The sequence below is a fragment of the Teleopsis dalmanni genome, chromosome 1 (genome assembly GCF_002237135.1).
Source record: "Teleopsis dalmanni isolate 2A chromosome 1, ASM223713v2, whole genome shotgun sequence".
NCBI classification, from domain to species: domain Eukaryota; kingdom Metazoa; phylum Arthropoda; class Insecta; order Diptera; family Diopsidae; genus Teleopsis; species Teleopsis dalmanni.
The window spans coordinates 215,065,169-215,089,056 of NC_051846.1; the positions used below are offsets into that span (position 1 = coordinate 215,065,169).

At 30.9% G+C, this 23,888-nt stretch overlaps 1 protein-coding gene across 3 annotated transcripts; it reads right to left on the reverse strand.

Moving 5' to 3' along the window:
* Positions 1 to 6,616: 6,616 nt before the first annotated feature.
* On the reverse strand, positions 6,617 to 16,618 carry LOC119671949 (mucin-21). Of its 3 annotated transcripts, none has more exons than XM_038082854.1 (6): positions 16,360 to 16,618; positions 15,448 to 15,501; positions 8,231 to 9,792; positions 7,817 to 7,960; positions 7,161 to 7,754; positions 6,617 to 7,103 (listed from the first exon to the last, which is right to left on the reverse strand). In XM_038082854.1, the coding sequence occupies exons 2-6, from the start codon at positions 15,459 to 15,461 to the stop codon at positions 6,898 to 6,900; spliced, it is 2,520 nt and encodes an 839-aa protein (XP_037938782.1). In that variant the 5' UTR covers positions 15,462 to 15,501; positions 16,360 to 16,618; the 3' UTR covers positions 6,617 to 6,897. The 3 variants fall into 3 exon arrangements, with proteins under 3 accessions (XP_037938782.1, XP_037938784.1, XP_037938781.1); XM_038082856.1 differs by lacking the exon at positions 16,360 to 16,618 and adding an exon at positions 15,963 to 16,298; XM_038082853.1 differs by lacking the exon at positions 16,360 to 16,618 and adding an exon at positions 15,948 to 16,298.
* Between the last annotated feature and the right edge of the window lie 7,270 nt (positions 16,619 to 23,888).

Below are 23,888 nucleotides of genomic sequence, written 5' to 3' on the forward strand. Positions count from 1 at the left end.
GAATACAAATTAAAATCATTAAACGAAAACATTTTAAAAAAGAGCAATCGGTCATTTTTTCATATCATCCTCATTGAGTGTGTAAATAATTTACGGCGCATTGCAGTGTCATGAGTTGGATGCTTTACATTGAATTTTAAATGAAGTTATTTTGGTTTGTTTATGCAGAAGTTCTTAAAGGTACTCTTCCTTCCCCGCACGCCACTTTACAGGTTGCTAACACTCACCTGTTAGGACCACAATATATGAACACTTATTGAAATATACATTGGCCTTCACGGTATCCTGAGGGTTTATTAGATGTTTGTGGGTAATAATGGTGTTGACTTTGCGCTTAGGCCAAAGTTCGTTTCGAAAATGAGCCGAGCTGACCCCAAACTTTATTACAACGTAAAACGCTCACACATTCGCTGCATCCGAAGGATACGTGGTTTTTATTGCTTCGAATAAATTAAAACTTTGTCGTAATCTTTGCCTAAATTAATCCACAGTCAAAACAGTTTATCTAGTGAAACGCGTTTCCCAACCTGTCATATTCACCATAAAAATATGACGTTTAAATAAGGGACAATGTCGGTCAGAGGAATACAGTGGTAGGTCCTTGCGTCACTGCGGCGTATTAATATTTAAACATCAGACAAACGGAAAGTGAATCATATATTTGCACTTTCTCTTAAGCTACTCACAGGATGATGGCTCATTTAGTGCCTCTGCTTAATGTTGTGAACTTGCCTGAACAAAAATCACGCTGATATTTGTTTTAATTTGCGGTGATGTCATCTCACGACGACAAAGTCATTGCACCTGATAAGGCAGTCGCAAATGATGAAAAACTTCTAATCTAATATTTCATTTTTGTCATCTTAAAGAACTTGGCCTTTAGCAAAAATCATCCTAGAGGTCATTTCACACATAGAAAGTTTCGTTCAAAGCAGTGAATATTGAAGAGGATGCGAAGCATTTAATTTAATAAAATAATGTGCTATTCTTAATTGGGATCTTAAACATTTTTTTAAAATATATGAAAATATACAGAAATTTTTAAAAAACTAAAATCTCTTTGAGAGTAGAAAAGTGTGAATAAAAAATAAAATTATATACAAATTAATTATTTCTCCTTTAAAAGTAGAAATTCTGATTTAATTAGTTTGGAAGCAAAACTTATACTTGAATCTTTTTTTTTTTTTTCATAAAGGCATCGATTTTTTTTCTCCATTGATTACGGAAGTGAACGAAGTGGTTAATAATCTTTGGAGAAACCAGAGGTTAGGGTCTGAACTTCGTCCCTTGTGTTAAATTGAGCTATCTCTTAAAATTCACTAATGGCATACATATTTTATATAATACGTTCGGTCATTAACTGCCTTTTGGGACTTAAAATCAATATGAGATTGATTATTCACAACTTTCTTTGACACTTTAGTTGACAGGATCGATATTTTTTTGACAATACATTTTTATTACGTCTCCTTTTTTGTTGGTGGCTTCCATACAAAATTGTCTAACCTAATATCTTAAAAACTAAGCTATATTGCTATATATAATATAATACAAATAGTAGTTTAGAATCGCAGTATTCAAATCGACATGGCCGAAAATTCGAAATTCTTGCGATTTTTTTAATACATAACAAAAATTATACTCTATAGGTCAATTGTATCAGTTATAAACTCCAGATAATACGCATAATGAATTGCGAACAGCTTCAATATTTTTATTAAAAACTAACTTTCTTTATATTCTTTATTTTTTTCAATACTAAACACAAAAATCAATTTTAGTAGGCAGATAATCCGAAAAATATAAATGAAATTATAGTTTATAGAATCTTCAAGCAACTGAATCTAATGACTTTAAAAGTCCTCATTATCTAATTGATTGACTCTACGACTTATAGCACAGATATATATGAGAGTAGTTTTATTCAAAACATTTAGATGTTATATTAAATATATAATCTATATAACGGTTTCTGGCAACGTATAACGCTAACTGATTTTTGAAGTTACTGTACAATTTCTTTTTAAATTTGTTACATTTAAAAGCATATTCTACTTTGAAATAGAATATGTTAACAGGAAAGTACATGTTAATATTTTACATTTTTTCATCAAAATGAGATCGTAACTTCAAATCCTCCCAAGATGCCACCCTAAGTACAGTTAACAAAATTTAAATTACAAAATAATAATAACAATTTGAAGTGAAATAATTTCAAAGTCGATGCTAATAAAGCTTAAGTACAATAAACAATAATAAAGCAATTATTGTAGATTTAATTTAGTAACTTTCTCAACTTAGACCATTTCAACGCTACTTTCTTTGAAAAGCGCTTAAAGTGTACGTCGTGCCCAGTGGTGCAGGTGAAAAGTATTTGAACTTGTAAGTACTCACAAGTACAACGGAAAACCACTTAAACAAAAATTAAGCGCCAGAAACAATTACACGAATGAAAGAATACCGGAAAATGGTCAATAACGAAAATTAACTACAGTTCGAGATTTCTTTCTAACTCGATTAATACGCCGAAGTGTAAATAAATTTGCCAACTCTGAAACCGTTCAGCACCAGACGCTGTCGTAAACTCAATAGTAGCGGCAAAAGTTGAAACAGTGTTGGGAGTTGTCGACTGAGAGAAAGGGACAAAGAGAAAGAGAGAGTCTGTAGCAGAGTAAATTATGAATTATCTCGGTCAAATGAAAAAACATTCCGCCAAACTTTGCGAACTAATGAATATTATGTTAGGTAAACACTGTGTCTTGTGTGGGTATAAGGCACCGTCTGGTGTCAGTAAGAAAGTAAGCAAGCAAGATACCGGAACCATTAAAACCGAAAGCAAACAAACCAAACGATACCATTGCAAATGGCACTGCTACTACTAGTCCTACTGTTGCTACTGACTAGATTCCTGCCACTAACGCTGGTTCCATTACTGTCGAGTAGCTAAGGAATGTAGCTCAGGAATGCTCGCAGAATGAACGAATGAAGAAACAAAAGTTTTACAACGTTGAATTAATTTTTGTTTAGTAATCAAAAGTTTAAACTTGATTAAAAAGGCCAAAGGTTGTGTTTCACTCTTTTTGTACATTTTCTCTACTTTTGTAATGTTAAATACTCGTATACACTACAAGCTTCAGTTATGTAAAATTGCTGGTGATGGTTCTGGCTGTGTTTGTATGGAGAAAGCAAGGTATGAATTCCTGAAGAGTGAATTGCGTGATTTTCATTTAGAATCACAACGATAAGTAGCTTCTCGGATGGCATCTTTCTCTGCAAATTCAAGGCTCAAACAAGTGCCCCGAAAAGGATCAAAGTAAAAAGTTTGAAATGGCAAAGGCGAAAAAAAACTAAAATTAAAAGAATGAATTTCCTTAAACGGAAGTTGAAGAAATAAAGTTCAATATTGAAAATAAAATAAATAAAAAAAATTGTTTTATTTCCCTTTGCTAATTATATATGCGAGAATTAAAAATTTTAAATTTAACTTAATATTTAATAACCTGAGTTTTTATTTCATTACATTCATGAACTGAAGTGATACTCTTCAATGCAATTTTGCAAACTCTTTAAATGCAAGGAGAAGAGGAAAAGTGGAACGAGTGTGGGAAAAGTACGAAGAAAGAAGAAAAGGTTGCAGTCTGAACTTTAAATTCAATGTTTTTCCTCGTGTTGGTACATAATTTGTAATTCGCTTTACTTAAAATTCGACTTCGGATTACATCGGACTTAACTTGTAGTTGTAATCAGATTATCTTAATTACCGACCAAGAAAAGTTTTTTCTTATTTCCTGTAGTATATGTTGGTTCGCCGCTTTTATACATCCTTCGGTACAAAGTTACCAGTCCAAAGATAAATATGTTCCCTTTGCTGTAGTCTTGAATTTACTGGTATCCTGGCAAATTTGTTTCTCTCTCTGAATTTCAGCATTTTTATGTTGAGTTTCTATGTCGACTTCTGTGCTGGTGTTGCTGCCTCAATGACAAGTAACGACACTTTAAGTGGTGCTTCCCATTAAAAATTCACTAAGAAAATCGCCACTTTAACTTTTCAAATTAATAATAACGAACAAATACACCCGAACGAGTAACTTAATTAACCACCCGGGAATAATGACTAACAGAACAACTGACTAACAAACCGAGATACACGCACAGAAAATAAAATTTAATTCAAATTTAAGGTAACTCGTGCTGAAATTGGCGAAACTTAAAGATCGTACTAGTGGAAAGACATTTAATGGTTTGGTAAATACCGAAATGTGAGATATGCAAATGTCTACCAATCTAAAATAAAATAAAATACAAGTAAATTATAATTTAGTAATTACATTTACGGTGTGGACATCGAAATTAAAGTTTACAAATCATGGCAACGGTAATGAGAATCACTCGTTGAAAAAGGCCAAACTTAATAACTAATTACTTTGTTTTTTGCCGGTTTTTCTATAAACGTCGAAGTACCAAACTCATCAAGTAACCATTACACAAACAGATTGCCTTTTATAGGAAATACTCGTAATTATAAATAAAATTTAAATAAATATTTTTAAAAAAACATTGCCCATTCTCGTACACTTTTTTACATTACTTCTTTTCATAACCTTTTTGCATTTATAGGTTGAAGAGCTTCGCAGTAAGTTTTCAAATAAATCACTTTTATTAATTAGTTTTTATTAAATCGAATATCAATTTCAACAAATTTAATTTACATTACTTCCATCTCATTTAAAATAACAAAAATGCCTACATTCTCAGTATTCGGTATTTGACTACAAATTAATCAATCAATATGATATTTATCTAATGAGTTAATTGCTGAGATTAAAATTTCTTAAAAACAAATTTATTCAGCATATGCTATAGATAGCACGAAATTATAAATTAATAAATAAATTATTAAATAGAAAATGGAAAAAATAAAAATTTTGTATATATGTATTATTCAACTTAAGCTGGAAATAAATGAATTATGTTAAGTTATATTGTTTTTAATATACTTCCTTTATTGTTTTTTAAAGGACAAGGCTATTTTTAAAAACCATAGGAAAACTGTACTTCCTTACGTGCTATATATATATATCAAACCCATTTCCTTGTCCCCAACATTATAAGCAATTATTCTCGTCTCATAATTTGGTATTTGATATCATGAGACTATTTCTTAAGTTAATAATAGGTCCTGATACTAGTTAATTGGAAGCTTTCCATACGTTTTATGAACCCAAGTGGATTGATCTTTTTTTGGGTGTTTAGCCTCACACATATCACATATAACACATATCACAGAACTTGCCTTGTTATTTATATTTTCATGATGTCAAGAAGAATATTGATTGGTTTATTTTAGTTTATCAAAAACCAAAAAACATGTTAACTCTTTAGTTTAGATATCAAAGATGTTGATTGGCAGTAGGAAACTTTAGTTAAGGTGGCCATAGTTAATACTGACTACTCAATATTCCAAAATAAAGTTAGGGTTTTAATAAGTAATGTCAGATATCTGCATATTTTTTGCTTCCTATAGGGTCACTTAGCATCTTGAGTGTGTAGAGCAGTGTGTTTTGATGCTCGTTCATCCATACTTTAGGGTAAAAGATTCCAATGCTTTCTTTGTGATGTAAATTTCCGTGTACAAATACAATTTAATAAGGCAAGAAGCTCACCTAGAGGTAAATTTATTTATTATATGGCTTGCCATAAGCCATATAATAATAAACAAGAGCAGATTTAAGATTTAATTAGACGATTCTTTAGCTTTAGCTTTAAAATTGTTAGAGTTGGTAAAAAATTGTAGTTTTTTTTTTTTATCAACGATCAGTAACCATCTTCGTAACCATATCTTTATTTTTTATAATAATATTTTCTTTAATATACTTTTTAAGTCTGGCATGAATAACTTTGTTGGCATTTTTTTTTGTACATTGAATGTTTGCTGCTAAATAATTTTTAAAGCTTGCAGAAAGGACTTTATAGAAAATTAAATTTTTGGTATTTAAGTTTTGATATATATTTAAAATACAGATTATAAATTAAATACAAATATAGAGCATTACTTAATATCTCATTAATACGTATATTAATAAATTACACCTATTAGCAAAAGAAAACGGCGTACCTATCGATACACACTTTTTTGCAGTTTTATATTATTTTCTTATTAAAATTCTAAGAGGAAATCAGAAAAAATCTGAAAAAATTAATCAGTTGACAGGAATCCATGCAGTGATATTTATATTGGATTTTATTAAAGCCCCAACTAAACGTATCAAGTCTATGAGTCAAATGAAAATGTTTGCGATTCCTCCTTCCCGAGGATGAGTAGGCTGTCGCAAGCACAAGCAGTACTTTCAAACCCCTTTTTGAATGCAGCCAATTTAATACAAACCGACGTGACCAAGTCTGCGGTCACGAACCAACAGAAACGTGTAAATGTGCTCGTAGGTTTATGGTCGTTGATTTCATTATGAGGATAATTTCTGTAAATAGTATTTAAAATACTGCTAACAATACTATGGCAGTTAGGCCTGTTTGGGTGGGTTTGGCATTGGATCACATCTCTCTAAGCACCATCATACCTATTTGCTAATTTTGGTAATTCTTGAAATAAAAGAACAGAAAAAATTTTTATTTTTCTAACGTCTAAAATTGTTATTATTTCTCTCTTCGAGTTTGTTTACAAATTCTATGACAACTAAATAAATTTATATTAAAACAATTTTATGTAAAAAATAATAATATAACCAAATTAAAATTTCGTTGATTTAAACCTAACTACAAGTAAAGTATCAATTAATATTAACAGCCCATCTTAGTGCTTACACACCAGCGAAGCGTTAGCGCAGGTGAAAAATGCAAATGCGAAGTTCTAAGGATTGGCTACAAATTAAGTTTGGATTTCTACAAAATTGTGCCAGGCTTTCGCAGTGGCAAACGCCTTCTCTGTCCCAGTAAACCTAAACCACGTGCTTGTTGTTTTGTTGTCGTTTCAACTGGCTCAGTTGTTTCCTTAACGCCATCTGAATCTTCATCAGTCGAATTTGTTTCTTCTTTATTGTCCGCTTCATTGGAAGAACCTGGCGAACTTTCATCCACCGGTGTAGCTTCTATAATATACAATTATTAAATTTACTTAGACTTTACTTTGTATGTAATTTACTAACCTGTTGTTGAAGCACCAAGTGGTAGACGTCTCTTAGCTAATAAAGGATTGACTTTGCGAGCTGCTAAGGGCGAAACAGCTACCTTTGGCTTACTGCTTTCAGTCTTTTGTAATGGATTTAAGCGTGGACGAGTTTTGAGACGATTTAAACCATTGCCTTGAGACTCACCCTCTGTAGTCTCTGAATCATTTTTTTCTACATCTTCTCCAGCTGGTTTAACATCATTGTGATGACTGCTATCAGCAGCTGAATCATCTGAAATTGGTGCTTCTGTCGTGCGACCAAATTTGCCCCTTGCTGGCAATCTGCTTCCTGACGCCCGGTTAATGTTAAATCGTGAAGGCCTTACTGGAGCAGCATGTGAAGGTGTAACTGGTTTTTCTTCAGAGCTTGCAGCGCCCTCAGCTTGTTCATCTTCAGTAGCTGGACCCTTAGTTGTTGTTGATCGGCTACGACCACGCAAATTCAAAGTGGGACGAGCTCGTAATGCGCGTGCCGTTGTGCTGGAGACTGCTTCTTCAGGTGCTGATTCATTAGAATCGTCTGCTGGTTTCACTGTTGTCGTTGAACCGCGAATATTAAAACGATTACGTGCTGTAAAATTTTAAGTGATTTGATTAAAAATAGCCCCATTAATTCCAATATGAGAAACTTACGTCTACCTCTACCAAAACCTGAGCTGACTGGTTTAACTTCTTTGGCTACAATTTCTTCTTCAGCATTGCTTGCAGGTGCTTCAGGAGCAGCCGTAGTTCTTGCTGAACCTCTGGTACGTCCAACTGATGGACGTGAGAATCGATCTGTACAAAATTTAAGTATATTAAAATTATGGTATTTGGTATAGAAAAGAAAGTATATACTAATATATACACTAATAAACTACTTTGAAGCATTCAGATTATTGATAGAAATTTATAGGTAAACCACTTTAGATTTGAAATATAAAAATCGCACCGGCTGTGATACTGCGTAATAAGTAATGAAAATATTTCATATGAAATAATTTATGCAGGGAACAACTTAGTCGCATTAACATAACTACACTTCAATTTATCTCATAATTCACTTACTTTTCTTAGTTGGTTCAACCGCTGCAGGTGCTTCGGTTGTTGTGGTTGTGGTTGATGTACCTGCACCTTTATTGAGTTTGAAACGATTGCGTCCGCTTCCAGGTAAACCAGGTCGTCTGCCTCCGAAAAGCGAAGCCTGTGTTGTTGTGGTTGTTGTTGGTGTTTCTGTTGTTGTAGTGGTTGTGGTTGTTGTAGTAGTTGTTGTAGTTGTCGTTGAGCTTGCTTCATCAACTAGAGTTGTCAGAGTATCATCTCCGTCCGTATTTGTAGTGTCTGGTAAAACAGTAGTTGCATCTGAATTGGTATCTGTGGTCAAATCCATGTTAAAGTTTTCATTTTGCAAAATTGCATACAAATCCAAAGCAGCCTTTTCCATTGACTGTGTGGTATGTTCACTATCCCCCTCGATTTTTTCAGTTGCACTATCAACATTACTCTCATTAACAGTTTCCGATGTATCTGCATCAATTTTAGATTTAGTTTTCGCTGCAGCAGCTGCTTGTTCCTTTTCAATTGCTGTTGCTGACTTTGCTTCAGTGTCACCATTTCGTGTTCCCTTGGGTTGCTTTTCGTCTGTATTGAATGTTTCACTATCTACCAATTCCAAACTTGGTCGTTTAACACTTATCTTTTTTCTCTCAGCCGCGTTCTCCGTTGCATCCAGAGCTGGTGTTGGTTGTAAATCAGCATTTTTGCCACGACTTGGAAAACGAGTATTTGTCGGCAAACGTTCAGTTTCAATGGAGTCTGCACTCGTTTCAGATACACTCGATGATCGTCCCTTAGCCTTACCACTTACTAAACTATTATCGTTCGGTATCGCTGTGGTGCTTCGCTCAATGTTACTGTAGCGAGACTTGCCGCGTGAATCGTGCTCAGATTTTGTAGTTGTATCAGTTGCTGCCGATTTCGGTTTACTATCGTCTTCATCTTCTTCGTAATAGTAAACATATTCATACTCATAGTCTAGACCATTTGGACCTTTCTTTATTTCTATGCGGGATTTCTTATTGTTTTCAGAACCAGCTGCATCTAAGCTGATTGTCTGATCCACAAATCCAACATTAATATCATCATCGAGATCATCTTTCTGCTTAGGCACTGCTGTTGTTAAAACAGTAAGTGGTTGCACAGTTGCGCTTTCGTAATCCTGACTGGATCTGTCTTCAGCTATGCTTTCTAATAATTTTTTTTCCGCAGCAATGGCTGCTTCTGCTTCTGCTTTAATAATTTCCAATTCTTCTTGTTCAATGGCACGTTTTGCTTCGATGCTCTTCATAACATCTTCGTTTATAAGTGCGCTTAAAATAGGGTTCAATTCTGGACGCTCTTTTGTCGGTAATAAATTCATATTGCTCGAAATTTGTTCTAAATCTCTAAATTCTCTGCCAATTCTATGTGAGGTATGGAAGGCATCATCTCCTACTCCTTCTGGGCGTTTGTGTGAAGTCTCAAAAGACACTGAGTGTTCTACGTGCGTATCGGATGGTAGTGCATTATCCGCCACTGCATTGATGGAGTTGTCAGCAATGGCCAGTACCACCAAACAGTTGAAAAATAAACTGCAAAGAAAATAAATTAAAAATTAATTAAATATAAGACAATTGAAAAAAGATTTCCAAAATTTTAAACAGTTATTTAATAACTAACTAAATTAATGAAACTCAAGTGTGAATTTATATATGTCGTTTTTTAATAATAAATTATGTTGTTATATGCTAGATTAGAAGTGATTAATATTTATAATAAAAAAGTTGTCATATGAAAGTTCGACCACTTCATCAATTCGACCAAATATTTATTCTGAGTTGGATATAATTTATATTTTATTTATAGATTGAGTTTACTCATATCTACTGAATCTTGTCGACTGTGGAACTGAAACTAAAATTATAAATACTCCAAAACACAATTTCACGGATATAAGCCTGTCTCTTAGGTATGGATAGAACCGTACAATACGTATATTAATACTAAAATAGCTCTGCAGAATTCTAGGCCCTTGTGCATTTGCATCATATCTTAGAGATTTAAGAAGTATTGTATAATTCTCTTTCTCGTTTGTATTTTTTAAGTTTGATTGAAAGGTATTGTATTTCTACTATAATCGGGTGAGCAATTTCTACAGTCTGAAAAAATTCCATACTTGCTCAATAGTTTTCTGCAGCTTTTTATGACCTTTTCACAAAAAGTAGCATTTACATCGCACATAACTGCCATCAATTTTTATTAAATAAAGTGGAAAAACCTGATTTATTACCAGTTGATTTGCTTTAAATAGGACAACAGGAAAAGATGTAATTTATATATTCCAACAAGGACGTTGAAAATTCAATATGATTGATACGGTATTATTAATTGTGCAGCTTAACTGACGTCAGACTTTTACTTTTCATGGTATGCAGCTTACAGCGCTGTAAGCTAATATTATTATTACTTCTGGCAGCAGTAAACAGCAGTAAGTACGGTGGGAGCTGGTTATCTTTGATAATTTATGGAATATTTATTATTTAAATGCTATTTTGCATTTGTTTAAGCACATTTATGTTTGTATAGCGATGTGTAGCTTTATCCGAACTACACAAATCGTTAAAAGACAAAAAGTCATTCATCATCATCATTAAAGGGTAAATATTTATCGCAAACTGCAGATAAATGCGCACATTTTTATGTTAATGCGAACTCGCTATATTGCATTAGTAGCCGCGCTTGCGCTGCGCTTACATTGACGCTACTAAACTCCATCGCCGTAACTAATAACGTTCGTATTGGTAAACAGGCACGATACAGTTACTTATAATAAAGCTTACGATACACACACAGCTTATAAATATTTTTAATATTACACAGTTCAATGAGCAACAGACACTTTACGCTAGCAAATATGGTCAAAAGACTTCGTCCCTCTCTAAGCTGTCAATCCACGAACAACATTGAGGTACGGGTAAATACCAACAGCATTTTCACACATTTACATACTTCATACTCATTTAAACACGCATACATCTTTTTAACAGCAGCACCAGTAGCAGTAGCACTATTAGAAAAAGCAAAAGCAGGAGAAAAAAGATACAAAAAAGTCATTAAAACTCAAGGCAAACAACTTTAATGCTTTTGTGCAGGGAGCAGTAGAGCGGTAGAGCGGTGAAGCGGTGGAGATGGTTCAGCAGTGCATGCAAGTCCACATATGCAAAAGTTATAAAAAAACTGATGTAAAATTTGGGGATTCAGTTTGTTATGGACTGCATAAAAAATTTATAGGCACACCAAGACTGTAAACATAAACAAAACTGTAAGCAAACAGTAAGACAACGACAGCCAAGAGCCCATACACTGGCGATGGTGAAGTAACCGGTTAAATGCGGTTATTGATCAAAGTATTGAAAAGGCACCCTTTCGATGAAATTAACCCATTTCAATTGCAACAACAACAGGTAAATGTACAGACTTGGATTTTGTTTACTGTTTACTTCCAATTTCATTTGTTGATCTTTCATTTGATTTTTTTCTTATATGTACAATATTTTGGTTTACGTTTAGGTTTTGTTGTGCGGTAGATTTGTAACACCGCTGCCATATTTGTTGTTGTTAGTGCTTTTATTACTGTTTTTTACATGCTGTCTGTCGTTATGGAATCAAATAAACTTGCACATCTCGGCGATAACGACTTTTAACATTTCTGTTATATTCATAGCATTTAGCAAGCATGCAATACGAGACCAACAGACAACTATCAATCTGCAGTTGCAGAGCAGTGTGGCTGTTTTTATTGTTGCCACAGTTGTTGTTGTTGCTGCGCTGTGGTATACTGTACTGTGCTGTACTTTATGTCAGTTATAATGTAACCAGTTTTAAATTATTTTCTCAGTTGAAACTACTTGCAAAAGCAAAGGTAGACAACTTTTCAATTACAACAACAGTTAAAAATAATAATAAAAACAACATACATAAAAAATGAAATGAAAGAGAAAAACAAAATACACAATCGCGCATAAATCGCATATAAACATTTATAAATTCTTATTAGTATATGTAATATAAATAGTCATATACCTATGCATTGCATTGTGTGTGGGTACAAAAATTTCTAATAAAATTTAAAATTCATTAAACGCAACGGCGGCGCCCACTTAAGCAGCACTACTCCTTGCCTTTAGTCAGCAGAAGTGCAGTTGTTGGCAAAGCGGTTCTTCACTTAAGTGCAATTATTCTTATTTGCTAGACATATGTACTTCAAATTAGTTACGATTTAAGCATTTTCAAGCAGAACTGGTTCGTCTTCTGTAAGCTCCGATGCTGCTTCTTCTTTTTCTTTTTCTAAATGTGCTGTAATGTAACATTCATGCTTAGTCAAACATATGATTTGCGTAATAAATCTGCACTACACACAGTCGCAAACATACCAATGAAAACAAAGCATATGTAATCTTTGTAAAAATCTTAAAGGTGCGCTGTGGGTGCTACTGTGCATTTGTTTTTACGGTTTAAACATTTTTAACTGTTGAACGTGTGCGCTACACTTTTGGAAGGCAATACTGATTTATTGATATATGGAGAAAGTATATGTAAAAATCTTTGTGTTGTGTTAGACTTATGTTATATATTTAAATAACGCAGGACATATATGATAAACTATCATCAATCTATTCAAGTGTCATATTGTTGCAACCAACGTAATGAAAAAACTCTCTAACTTAAACAAAAGCGGTTTGATAGTTGAATATTTTAGAATTGTTAATTTGTATTAGAAAGTACAAATTCAAATACAATAATAGCATAAAACAATAAGCCGGCTTCATTGTTATATTGAATATCGACCTATTGATAAAGTTGATTTTGTCAGCGGTAGAGTTTAAGCTATCTATATTAGATATATAAACAATTCTTTATATATTAAATATGCTTATACACATTCCCTCCCTTAATTTTTTCTATAATTATTTTAACTCTGTTTAGTATCATCTTATGCTTTTTATTATTTATTCTTTGCTTTTTTTAATCCTGTTTGCTGGCACTTCAACATTTTTTTCTTTTATCGCATAAAATTGAACTAAACCACACACGGAATAAATGCGAATCTAAAGCAGAGAGGTTCACTTGGTAATTTATGTGAATTCAATTTAATAGGTCAATTTATGTCTAACTTGATTCCTTTAGTAAATAATGTCTAACATTTCATATAAACAATAGTTGCACATTTTATTCAATAAACGTAACAATACAATTAATTAAAACCTAAAACGAGAAAATAAATCTATAAAAAAAAGTGCTATAATTTTTACAGTTGCGTATTGCATAACGACAAAAATTTATATTATTTCACATGATTCAGTAAAATTAATAGAAATCCAATTATTCAGGTTTGACTGCAAGCAGAACTTATTTTTGAGGCTACAACTGACTAATTTAAATTGCATATTGATAAATCAATATCGATTGGTGACCTTGATAGTTATGCAACTACAGCATTCCAAGCAGCCAATAAATCTAGGTTCAAAATTTTTCTCTTGATGCGTTGAATGCGCTTGATTTCATTTCTCGTAAAGCAGTAAATAAATATTTATGCCTATGAAATTTTTAAAGTTTAAAAAATATTTAATTTAAAATTTGACTAATTTATTATGCGATATTACCGGTTATAGCAAATAATCTGATGTTGTAACTTTTCCATGCATTCAAATGCAATATCCAAAGTCGTATGAGTTAAGTCGAGGCATTTCTTAAATTCGTTCATAATTACCAAACTGTGAAGTGACTTTGTGTGTTCTAATTTTTATAATAAAATACCTTTGTCATTCGAAAATATATATTATTTGGTATAGTTATGATGAGTTTTTTTATATTTACTACAATAACAAATCTTAAAATTGGTAGAAATTTTAAATTTTATTCAAATGTATAAAATTATAAATAATGATCGCATAACAGCCGTGATCGTTGATAAATTACATACACAACACTTATTATATTCATTTCAGAGTTTAATATATAGTTGATAATATATTAAATTTACCATATTCATTATCAAGGATCTTAAAGGAAAAATTTCTAATAAATTAACTCGAAAAAAAATTTAGTGATTTTTATTAATGAGTTTTCATAATTTTATATAATTATGAATTTCATGTATTTGGCAATATTCGGCTAAATTTAGTCAGCCAAAAATTCAATTAATTAAAAATAAAAAAAATTACTATTGATGTAGTTCACTAATTTGCGAAACCTCTCTATTAAATTTTATATAAATGTAAACATAACTAATAAATAACCAAGAATAAATGTATAACCAAGAATATTACAAGCAAACGACTATATCTATTGCTAAATTTCTTGAGTGAAACATAAGATTTTGAATATTAAGAATATGTCCACAAAGATATTATTGTCAGATTGCTTTTCTATTTTTTTTTTTATTATTTAATACGGCACTTTTTTCTTAATTTTTTTTATTTTTATACAGACGTTTCTGTAGAAGTTGTTCGTTTGCTTTTTAGGTGCTGTTAGCTGGCATTAACATATTTTTTTAGTCTTTTGATACTTTTCGGAAGTAGGTTTTAATCTTTGTACTGTTTTTTGGTATTATTTCTTTGTGTTGATTGACAGTTTAACTGTTTTTAATTAAAATTTTTGTATTTGAGTGAAATTGACTATTGACTCAATGAAGTAGCTTTATTTGTAATATTAATGTTGGTAGTGTTTTTGTTCAATTATATTTTATTAAAAGATTGAAATATTTAGAAGTAGTGGTGATATTTAAATTTAGTGTTTAATGTCTATAGTAAATGATGTTAAAGGTTTTCTTTTATTGCAGAATTTATATCGTAATCAAATCAGTTTATATATTAGCATATTTAAATTGGTTTTCTGGAATAATCTATAAAAATGTAGCTTTCTACAAAAATTAATAAAATCCATACAAAAATCAATATTTTAAACAAAATATTTGTAGTTACACAATTAAAACACTGTAGGATTTTCAGCTTCATTAACTTTTTATAAGAAAGCTTAACAATAGATTGATTTTAAATAAAGTGTACTGAACCAATATCTCATCTTCAATTATAAATTCACAACATTATGAACATCTCAAATATATTATAAAGTAGCAATACAATACATTAAAAAAACTTATAAAATTCAAAGACTTAACCTTTGATAAATGATAAATATTTAACCATTTTTAGACTTAAATAAGATTTTAGAAGATATTTACTTACATTTTGAGAAACATTTTTTGTTTAAGCCTCAATTTTGTAAACAGGAATATTCGCCTAGAGTGGTAAAAAGATATTTAAAAAAATATTGTTTGCTTTTTGTGTATATATTAAAATATATATATTTTTTTGTAATTTATTTGCTAATTGTTTCGATATGGAAAGATTGTTAAATGTCGTAGTTTACTTTCACTTTTCACTTCAACGTTTTGGCAAATTTGCAAATCTATTTGACTTTTTTTCCATTCAATATATTAGTATTTATACAATTATATTTTCTATGATTTTATGAACAATTTTGAAAAAAAAATCAAATCGAACCCGAAGGTACTCGATACACAGTTTCAATACGTTTCAGGTATCTTAGTTTTATTTTGTTTGCAACTGAAACGTAGCTATTGATCAAATGCAGTTATCTTCACAATTTTAATTTTAATTCAATTTTTTGTATTTTAGTTGAATTTTTATTTTAGTTTGATTTGCTTTGCATTTGAGGTACTCACTCGTTCACTTCGTACCACGTATCTTTATCTGTGCGCGCACACTTTGCAGTCACTTTTGATTTCGTTGCCAGCCAAACAAGAAATGGCAAAACGATGCGCGTTCGAAATATTGAAAACCGATGCCATTAACCAGTGCAACGGATACGATCGCCAAACGACGACGGTTTGGTTATAACGCCACGGACGTTATAACCTGTAAAGCCGACCGACATATTTCGAAGAGCGGACTATAGAAGGAAGTCTACTTCATACTCTAACATTTCATGGTCTATACTGTTCACAGTTTTTTATACTAAAATCGTTCTCAGTCACACTGTACCATAACATTTCATGCTCACGTTAGCATGAAACACACGAAATTCACTCTTAATACTGATTAAGATAAATTTGGATCCCATTAAGACTTACTTACACCTTTGGAATTTTTTTAATATCGCTCTCCACAAACCTTGCTGAATAAATTGCTGCCAAATATTGCTGCAGATATTATTGCTGTCGTTGTTATTGCTGCTGGAGGCGATGCTGCACTCAGACCTTTCGTATTTGCTGTTACAGGCCGGCGACTTCAGCTTGGAGTATTTCATTAAATTCAGCGTTCACTGTGTTTCTCGTTTATTACTGGGGCCACTTAAAACTTTTACTGGTTTCGCAGAGTGGTCACTTCATATTAATTTTTTTTTTTGTCTATAAATGTTAAAACAACAAATTAGTTAATATGATTATAAAATACATTTTTATGGTATATGAAGCTGTTATGGACTTAGGTCGAAAATGCTACACATTTCTTGTCGGTATTTAAAGCTTCCAAATATAAGTTTATTAATTAATTCATCTTCAGTAATATATTTTTAATAAAGATTAAAGATTCTTTAGTAATCTGAAAATAAAATTACAAAAATATACAAGAATTCTGAGATTTTAAATGAATAACAAATAAGGAGTTCATCTTTTGCGATAAAATCGTTAAATTCAAAATGTTCATTAGGAGTTACTAAAATGTTTTTGATAACATTTTTCACTTCAAATTATGTTATATATCAGCACAATTTTATATAAAATAAATAAATAACTTTTGTACGTATATAGAAATAAATTTAAATATAAAGATATATCCTTATTTATGAAGTTATTGATCTGTAAATACACCCGATTTTCACACTTAAAAGAAATAAATATATAAACTACTTTGAAATAATTGCATAATCTATGTAAAATTTTAGAATTAAGTACCTATGGTTTATAATTTTTCATATCAAAGTCTTAACTAAAACCAAACCTGTATCAGCTGTTAAACACTGCTAACTATATTAAATAAAATCTGGTCTAAACCACTGATTATGCATACGCCTTATAAGGGGACAATGTGATTGTTCAGAGGTAAAGTTTGCTATTATAACTAATATGGATCAGTTAACTTTAAAATCACGGTTACTAAGAAATTTAACCTTTACAAATCTTACAAAAAGAGTGTTCATGGAATTGGTGAAGGATATAGTCAATCTTTCGTCTACTTTCCCAAACGCTCCTTAGAAGTTTTTATTATATTTGTTATAATATGTACATTTACTTATGTTGGTTTGCAAAAAATTCAGTAGACAAATACTTCTTATATAGCTGTGCCACTAATTATAACGATGATGTTACATATGGACTGTTATGAAGTATTTAATTTTGAAGAAATTGTCGCTGAATCAATACACAATTTATTTTTATATTTTCTCTTGATTAGCATCAAAAACGTCGTCCTACTATGTAATACGCGTATCTTTGACCAATAAATCATCCAAATAGTGAATATATGTACTTCTTCTATTATTAAGGAGGTTCTTCTACGATATTATGAGTTTGTTCATGGAATTTAAAAAACATTTTCCGTCATAAAATAATCTAAAGAAAATCTAATCGTATGTAAGACTCAGAAGACTCTTCTAAGACTCTTCTATTATTAAGGAAGTTCTTTTACGATATTATGAGTTTGTTCATGGAATTTATAAAACATTTTCCGTCATAAAATAATCTAAAGAAAATCTAATCGTATGTAAGACTCAGAAGACTTGAATCCATTTGCTCCATTGGTGTGAAGCCGCATAAATTTCGATTGGTTAAGCTGAATATGCAAATGAACTGGTCAGCATTTCATCAACTTTTTATTAGTTAAATTATGTTTAATCATTACTTCATGCAACTTCGTATTTAATTTGTTTACATTAGTATTTTTAAATATTTATTTACTTAATTAATTATTAATATTACTTTTTGCAATGTTATTTATTCGTTGTGTTGGTTGTTGGTTATTAGTTGTGTGTTAAGTCAATTTGATTAAAAATTTGTCAATTCGACGAATAAAAATGCCTCAAATTTTTAGGGCATGTCATTAAGCAAATTAAACGAAAATTATATAAATATAAATGTACCTTTATATGTTTTTATATGCATATTTTATTTAATTTTGACATTTACAACGAAAAAGAGAAAAATCTGTTCGCGAATTATATCTTCGGTGCAACTTTAATGGGATCATGGCCGTGTCTTTTGAACATTAGCGCCAAATTATCATTTAAAGTTACGAAGCAATTTCTCATTATTTGAATTAAAATTTAATTGAAAGTATTTACTTTGGTGTTTGGGGTAGATATAAGCATACAAGATAAACTATCTGACCTCAATTATCTCGGTGAATATCAACAGAGTTAACTTTTTACTGTGCCTTTTACCAAGTTGACGCATAGCCTCTGCAAGAAATCACTACCAATGCTGGTTATATAACTAGTTGGTACACTAAACACTGCTGTGGATAAATCAATTGTATTGAAAACGGGACCAATCTTTTGATTAAAAATATCGCAAAATAAACTATAGGGATGTTCTAGCTCCCTTAAAGTAAGGGGATTATTTGTTACACGTTTGCTATTACTCGTCTAGATTTTGATTAATGAAATGAAATTGCCCCGAAAATGTATTTTTTTGATATTCCTATATTGTTAGTCAAATTATGGATAAATTTTACAACAAACTCATAAATAATAATAATAATTAAATGAATCCAGATATGTTTAATTAACATCGCTATCAATTCACACAAAATTGTATATGATTGAAAAAATCAATATATTGGGAACGACTTCTTCTCTCTTTTCATAAGCTACCCTTACTCTCATTTCTTTTTCTTTGTTAGATTGTCTGAATTAGGATTCACTTAAAAGAAATAAATTAATAATTTTTCTTGAAGGATACAATAATTTTCCTTATAATTAAAGTATCAATAATTCAATATATAGAAGCGAATTCTACTACTGTCAATGTTTTTAAGCTTTGTTACTTTTTACCATAGGCTGATTTGCAGGTCTGATTTCGATGCATTAGGTCATACTATAAATATTTATAAGCAACTCTGCCTATTTTGGTTCCTGTTATGTTAATTCCAAATCTTTGGAATAAAGCCTTTACGAAAATTACTGTTTTTAATTTGGTCTTATGCTAATGAGCTCGTGTCATTATTGCTCAAAAATTCTTTCATATGCCAATATAAGCGCACAGTTAAGATGATTTTTTTTAAGAACTGGATTAAAATCTAATAAAAAGAACTTTTGGCAAATAATTTTGCGGTTGTCGTTTTAATAATTCTCAGAAATTTCGTTGACAAAGCTTAATTACAAGCAACACAACAGGAATTCAAAGCCATCAATACAACACAACGGCGTAACAATACAATGTGACTTCATGATAAAAATACATAAAGTATATATACATATATAAAAAACAGCAAAATTATTTAATTTTTAACAGGAGTGGCCAAGAAAAAATGTGATGTATACGCCACCACGCACCGTAGGCAGAAAGTTACATGAGCTGCGGAACGTGCTTAGTACTCACATTCGTACCCATACGCTAAGACCGTAAAATAAATTCAATAAGGTTGATATATTTCGTTCAAAAGAAAATATATAAAACTTCAAAAGCGAAAGAAAAAAATTTTAAAATTTCTTCAAAAGCTGCCAACAACAAGAAGAAGTAAACTGCTTCAAAATAAAAGAATTATCTTCGCAACAATAAAAATAAAATTTATTGCCGTCAATTATTATGCAAGAGTTGAACTGACAGTCAAGGAAGGAATAGCATATGCGAGTATTTACGTAGATACGTAGATACGTAGATACGAAGACACTACGAATACTCAAAGATATATAGCAGCATGAAGACACACCATATGTGCCTGTACATATGTACTGCAGTTTTAAACTGTTAAAAATCCACTAAAAACAGACACGTACACACTTTTAGTAGACTGTTGTAAAATTTTAATATAACACTATTTGCATACTTACCATATTTACATAGATAATTACAAAGACACACATATTGACTTATGGAGAAAGTGAAGAGTTTAAGGATTCAAGCCAAAAATAGACAAAAACTAATTCGCTTGATTACAAAGCAGTTGAAGAAGGAACCTCTTACGATCTTTACTGGCAATGCTTGTCACGCTTAATTGAGTCGAACAAAATCCGCATTAAATTAATGAGCCACAAACTGGCTCCATTCGCCTATTTGCCCTATTGGCATTTTAATTTTACAATTCAATAAAAATCAAATCGCACTGAAATGCCTTTCCCCATAGCCAATGGCGTTTGCGACGCTAATAGAAAGGTGAACAGCATTTTTGCTCTGCGCATGCGTACATATGTGCAATGTACATGTGTGTGACTTTAACATTTGAGCATTTGAGTTGCTAGTTGCTAGTTGCTCGTGAACGGTGTCTCATTGACATTTCTATGAGTCAGGTGAACTGTACTCCATGGTACGCGCTTCGTATACTAATTACACAAAACTCGAAGTTATTGTGGGCTTATCTGGTATTGCATCAACTGCACGCTAACAGCCACAAAGTCTTTGTCTTGAAAACCCAATAAAAAGCACAAACGTCATAAAGACATTTAAAGTAATTAAAATAAAAATTATTAAAAAATATTATTTGTTTTATTGAGCCGCGCATTATGTGCTTAAGCGGTCAATAACCTCTGCCCATGACAAACTTAGCAACCTCAAGAGTTCTTTAACTCTAAAGGATGCTCTGCTATACAAATAATCGAGAATCAACTTAGTTATGTGTTTTTCTTTTAAACGCCAAAATAACTGCTTTTAAGAATTTCTGAATTTGTGTTGTTAAGTTTGTAAGTTCCAAGAAAATGCAATCTTTATTTTTTGAACATCGAAACTCTGAAAAGATGAGAGCTTCACAAACACTCGATGCTCTCATTTGTCACAACTGTAAATGTTCTTGGCCAACAAAAAACCATAGCGGTAAAAAAAACTAAAACATTAGATGTTCAATGTGTGGAAATTTAAAAAAAATAAAAGTAATTTAAGGAAATAATGAATTTTAAAGAAACTCTAACAAATATTAGAAGTGGGTCATATGTAGAAACTACAATAGAAATGTTACAACAAATTTACTTACATTATCAATGGAAGAATTTTAAAGTCTTTTGTTTTACTTAGGAACATGAGCCTTTATTTTACTAATATTTACATTTAAGAATTTCAAATTACTTTTAAATTGGTAAGTGGCGATAGATTTAGTATTTAAATTACCCAAAAAATATATTGTATAAACGCTCCCTTCGATATGCTATCATTGAATAAATACCTTGCAGACACTTGTGTATTAAACTAAACGAGAAATAGGGCGCAGAGATAGTTTTAATAAAAACCTGAACCTGTCTGCCTATGAGAATATACACTTCAGAGGAGGAGGAGATTTTAAGTACTTCTGTTTAAAATTTTAAGAAAGTGTTACAGAGATTCATGAAATATGCTACGATTCCTGTCCATATTAAATATATCGAAGTAAATCGACATATTTAATTCAAGATAATCATCAACGCCATGAAGACAAATAGATTACATAGATGTCAAGATACAAGCCTACAGGATATTGTTGGCCGTAAATAATTGAGTTAACGATAATGAAATAATTGATTTTTAGCCATTAATGAATCCTAAGTAAGAAAATCATTTATGTATCTTTTCTTATGGAGTAAACTACAAAGACGTCGTACAGTAATTCTAAAAGTCAAAAAATAATTATTCTTATAAAACTCTTAAAATAAAATTTGGAGTCTATTATATATTTACTTACAAAAAAAACAAATTTTTGTCAAATTGTAGATGTAGAATCTGTTGCGACCATAATACAAGAGATTGGAAATCTCAAACCATAAGATTAACAGATCTTATTTACACAAGCTTTTAAACAAAACTAACACGAATAGAAAAGATTACAACCAAGAAATACATATAATTTAAGGGAGATATCAGTAGTCTTCATGATGTTAATATCTGTATAAAATAATTCAATTTTTTCTGAGTTATTTACTTATTAATTAAAAAATGTTTAAATAAAATAAAAACATAAATATAAACTTAACAGATAAAAGATGTTTAAGGTAAAAGTTTCAGTTCTAGGACCTATTTGTACAAAAACTATTTCATTTTTATTCAGAAATTTAAATTAACTTTTCACGACGGAAACAATTATCCAAAGCATCTCTGAGATATTAATTCCTGTCTTGTAGACAAATAGACTTCAGTTTAGGCAGTCACTTCTTTATTGAATCCAAATCTTTTTACCTAAAACATTATTTTTAGATCTGAAAACAGAAATAGTCGCTGAAATGCATATTACGAGAATCAGTGAATAAGAGAATTTTGATCAATTTTCGTATATTTTGGTTAATTTTCTATTTGTTTATTACTTTTTTATGTCAGTTTTCTAATACATACTCTAACCTTCATATATATCAATACTAGTTACAATTTCTATTCAATCTAAAGAACCTGTCTGAGACAACCCCATTTATAAATTTATGAAATCATTTTATTTCCTACTACAAACATTTTTCCTCTTTATACCTGAACTGCAAAAAACATTATTTTTAATTTAACAAAAAATAATAATATTTTAATAACCTTTTTGTGAACGAATATTTCCGTTTAATGTATCTCAGATACGCACGAATTCGTGTTTCTTTCGCTAAGTGTACTAAATATGGTTTATGATGTTTAGTATAAATTAATATAATATTTTTGATTTAAATCATTGAATCATTAAAAATGTTAAAATGTGCAAAAAACCGAGTCAGAAAAATTATGTTAATTCCACACAATAGATGTATTATCTTTGCTAACAGGCCATAATTCCGCACTTGAGAAAAACTTAGCTTCAAATCCAAAACTGAAATTCCATAAAATCCTCATCTAAAACGTTGATGAACATCTGACATTACCAAATGAATCAGAGATTTGCGGTCGCACTTGTATTCCGGTTTCTTGCAATTAAATTCAATCTTGATTTCGACATAAAAGTCACTTGAAGTTTCTTGAAAGCTAAAATTATAAAGATCGTGATAAAAAATTCTTGAATTATTAATAAGCGTTTGAAATGTCAATCTGCTAACTTTAAAATCACACAATCGAATTCGAATACGCCAATATTTCTTGAAACTTAATGAACCCAGTTTCTTTAATTCCTCACTCGACCTTGATATTGACCCACTTTTTAAATGTTTTTTCGCGTTTTCAACTTAAAGCAGCAATTAAAGCTTGGCTAATAATTCGCTAAGCAAACTTTAATAGATTTTAGTTTTAAGATTTCATTTACGAGTATCTATTTTCAAACTTTTGTTGTCATTAAATTGTATCGGTACCTTGCCAAGGTACTTTGGCGTGGCACTTTTGAATATCTGCATAGTATCTGTTGTAGCCTGCGAAAACCAAATTATCTAAAACTGGTTTAATTAAAATTGCATAATAATTCCACAGCGAAATGCCAAAAATGCATAAAACTGGTAATTTTTATATCTGAAACTCTAGTTGAGATACAAGTGCTGATGCTTGCGCTGACGCTGATGCTGATGCTGATGCTGATGTGTGAACATGACA

What these genes read in the sequence shown, in the direction of transcription:
- LOC119671949 (XM_038082854.1), bottom strand. An exon ending in GGTTGAACCAACTAAGAAAA is followed by an intron (nt 7,961 to 8,230) that starts GTAAGTGAATTA and finishes AATTTTGTACAG; the next exon opens with ATCGATTCTCACGTCCATCA. An exon ending in ACTTGGTGCTTCAACAACAG is followed by an intron (nt 7,104 to 7,160) that starts GTTAGTAAATTA and finishes TGTATATTATAG; the next exon opens with AAGCTACACCGGTGGATGAA.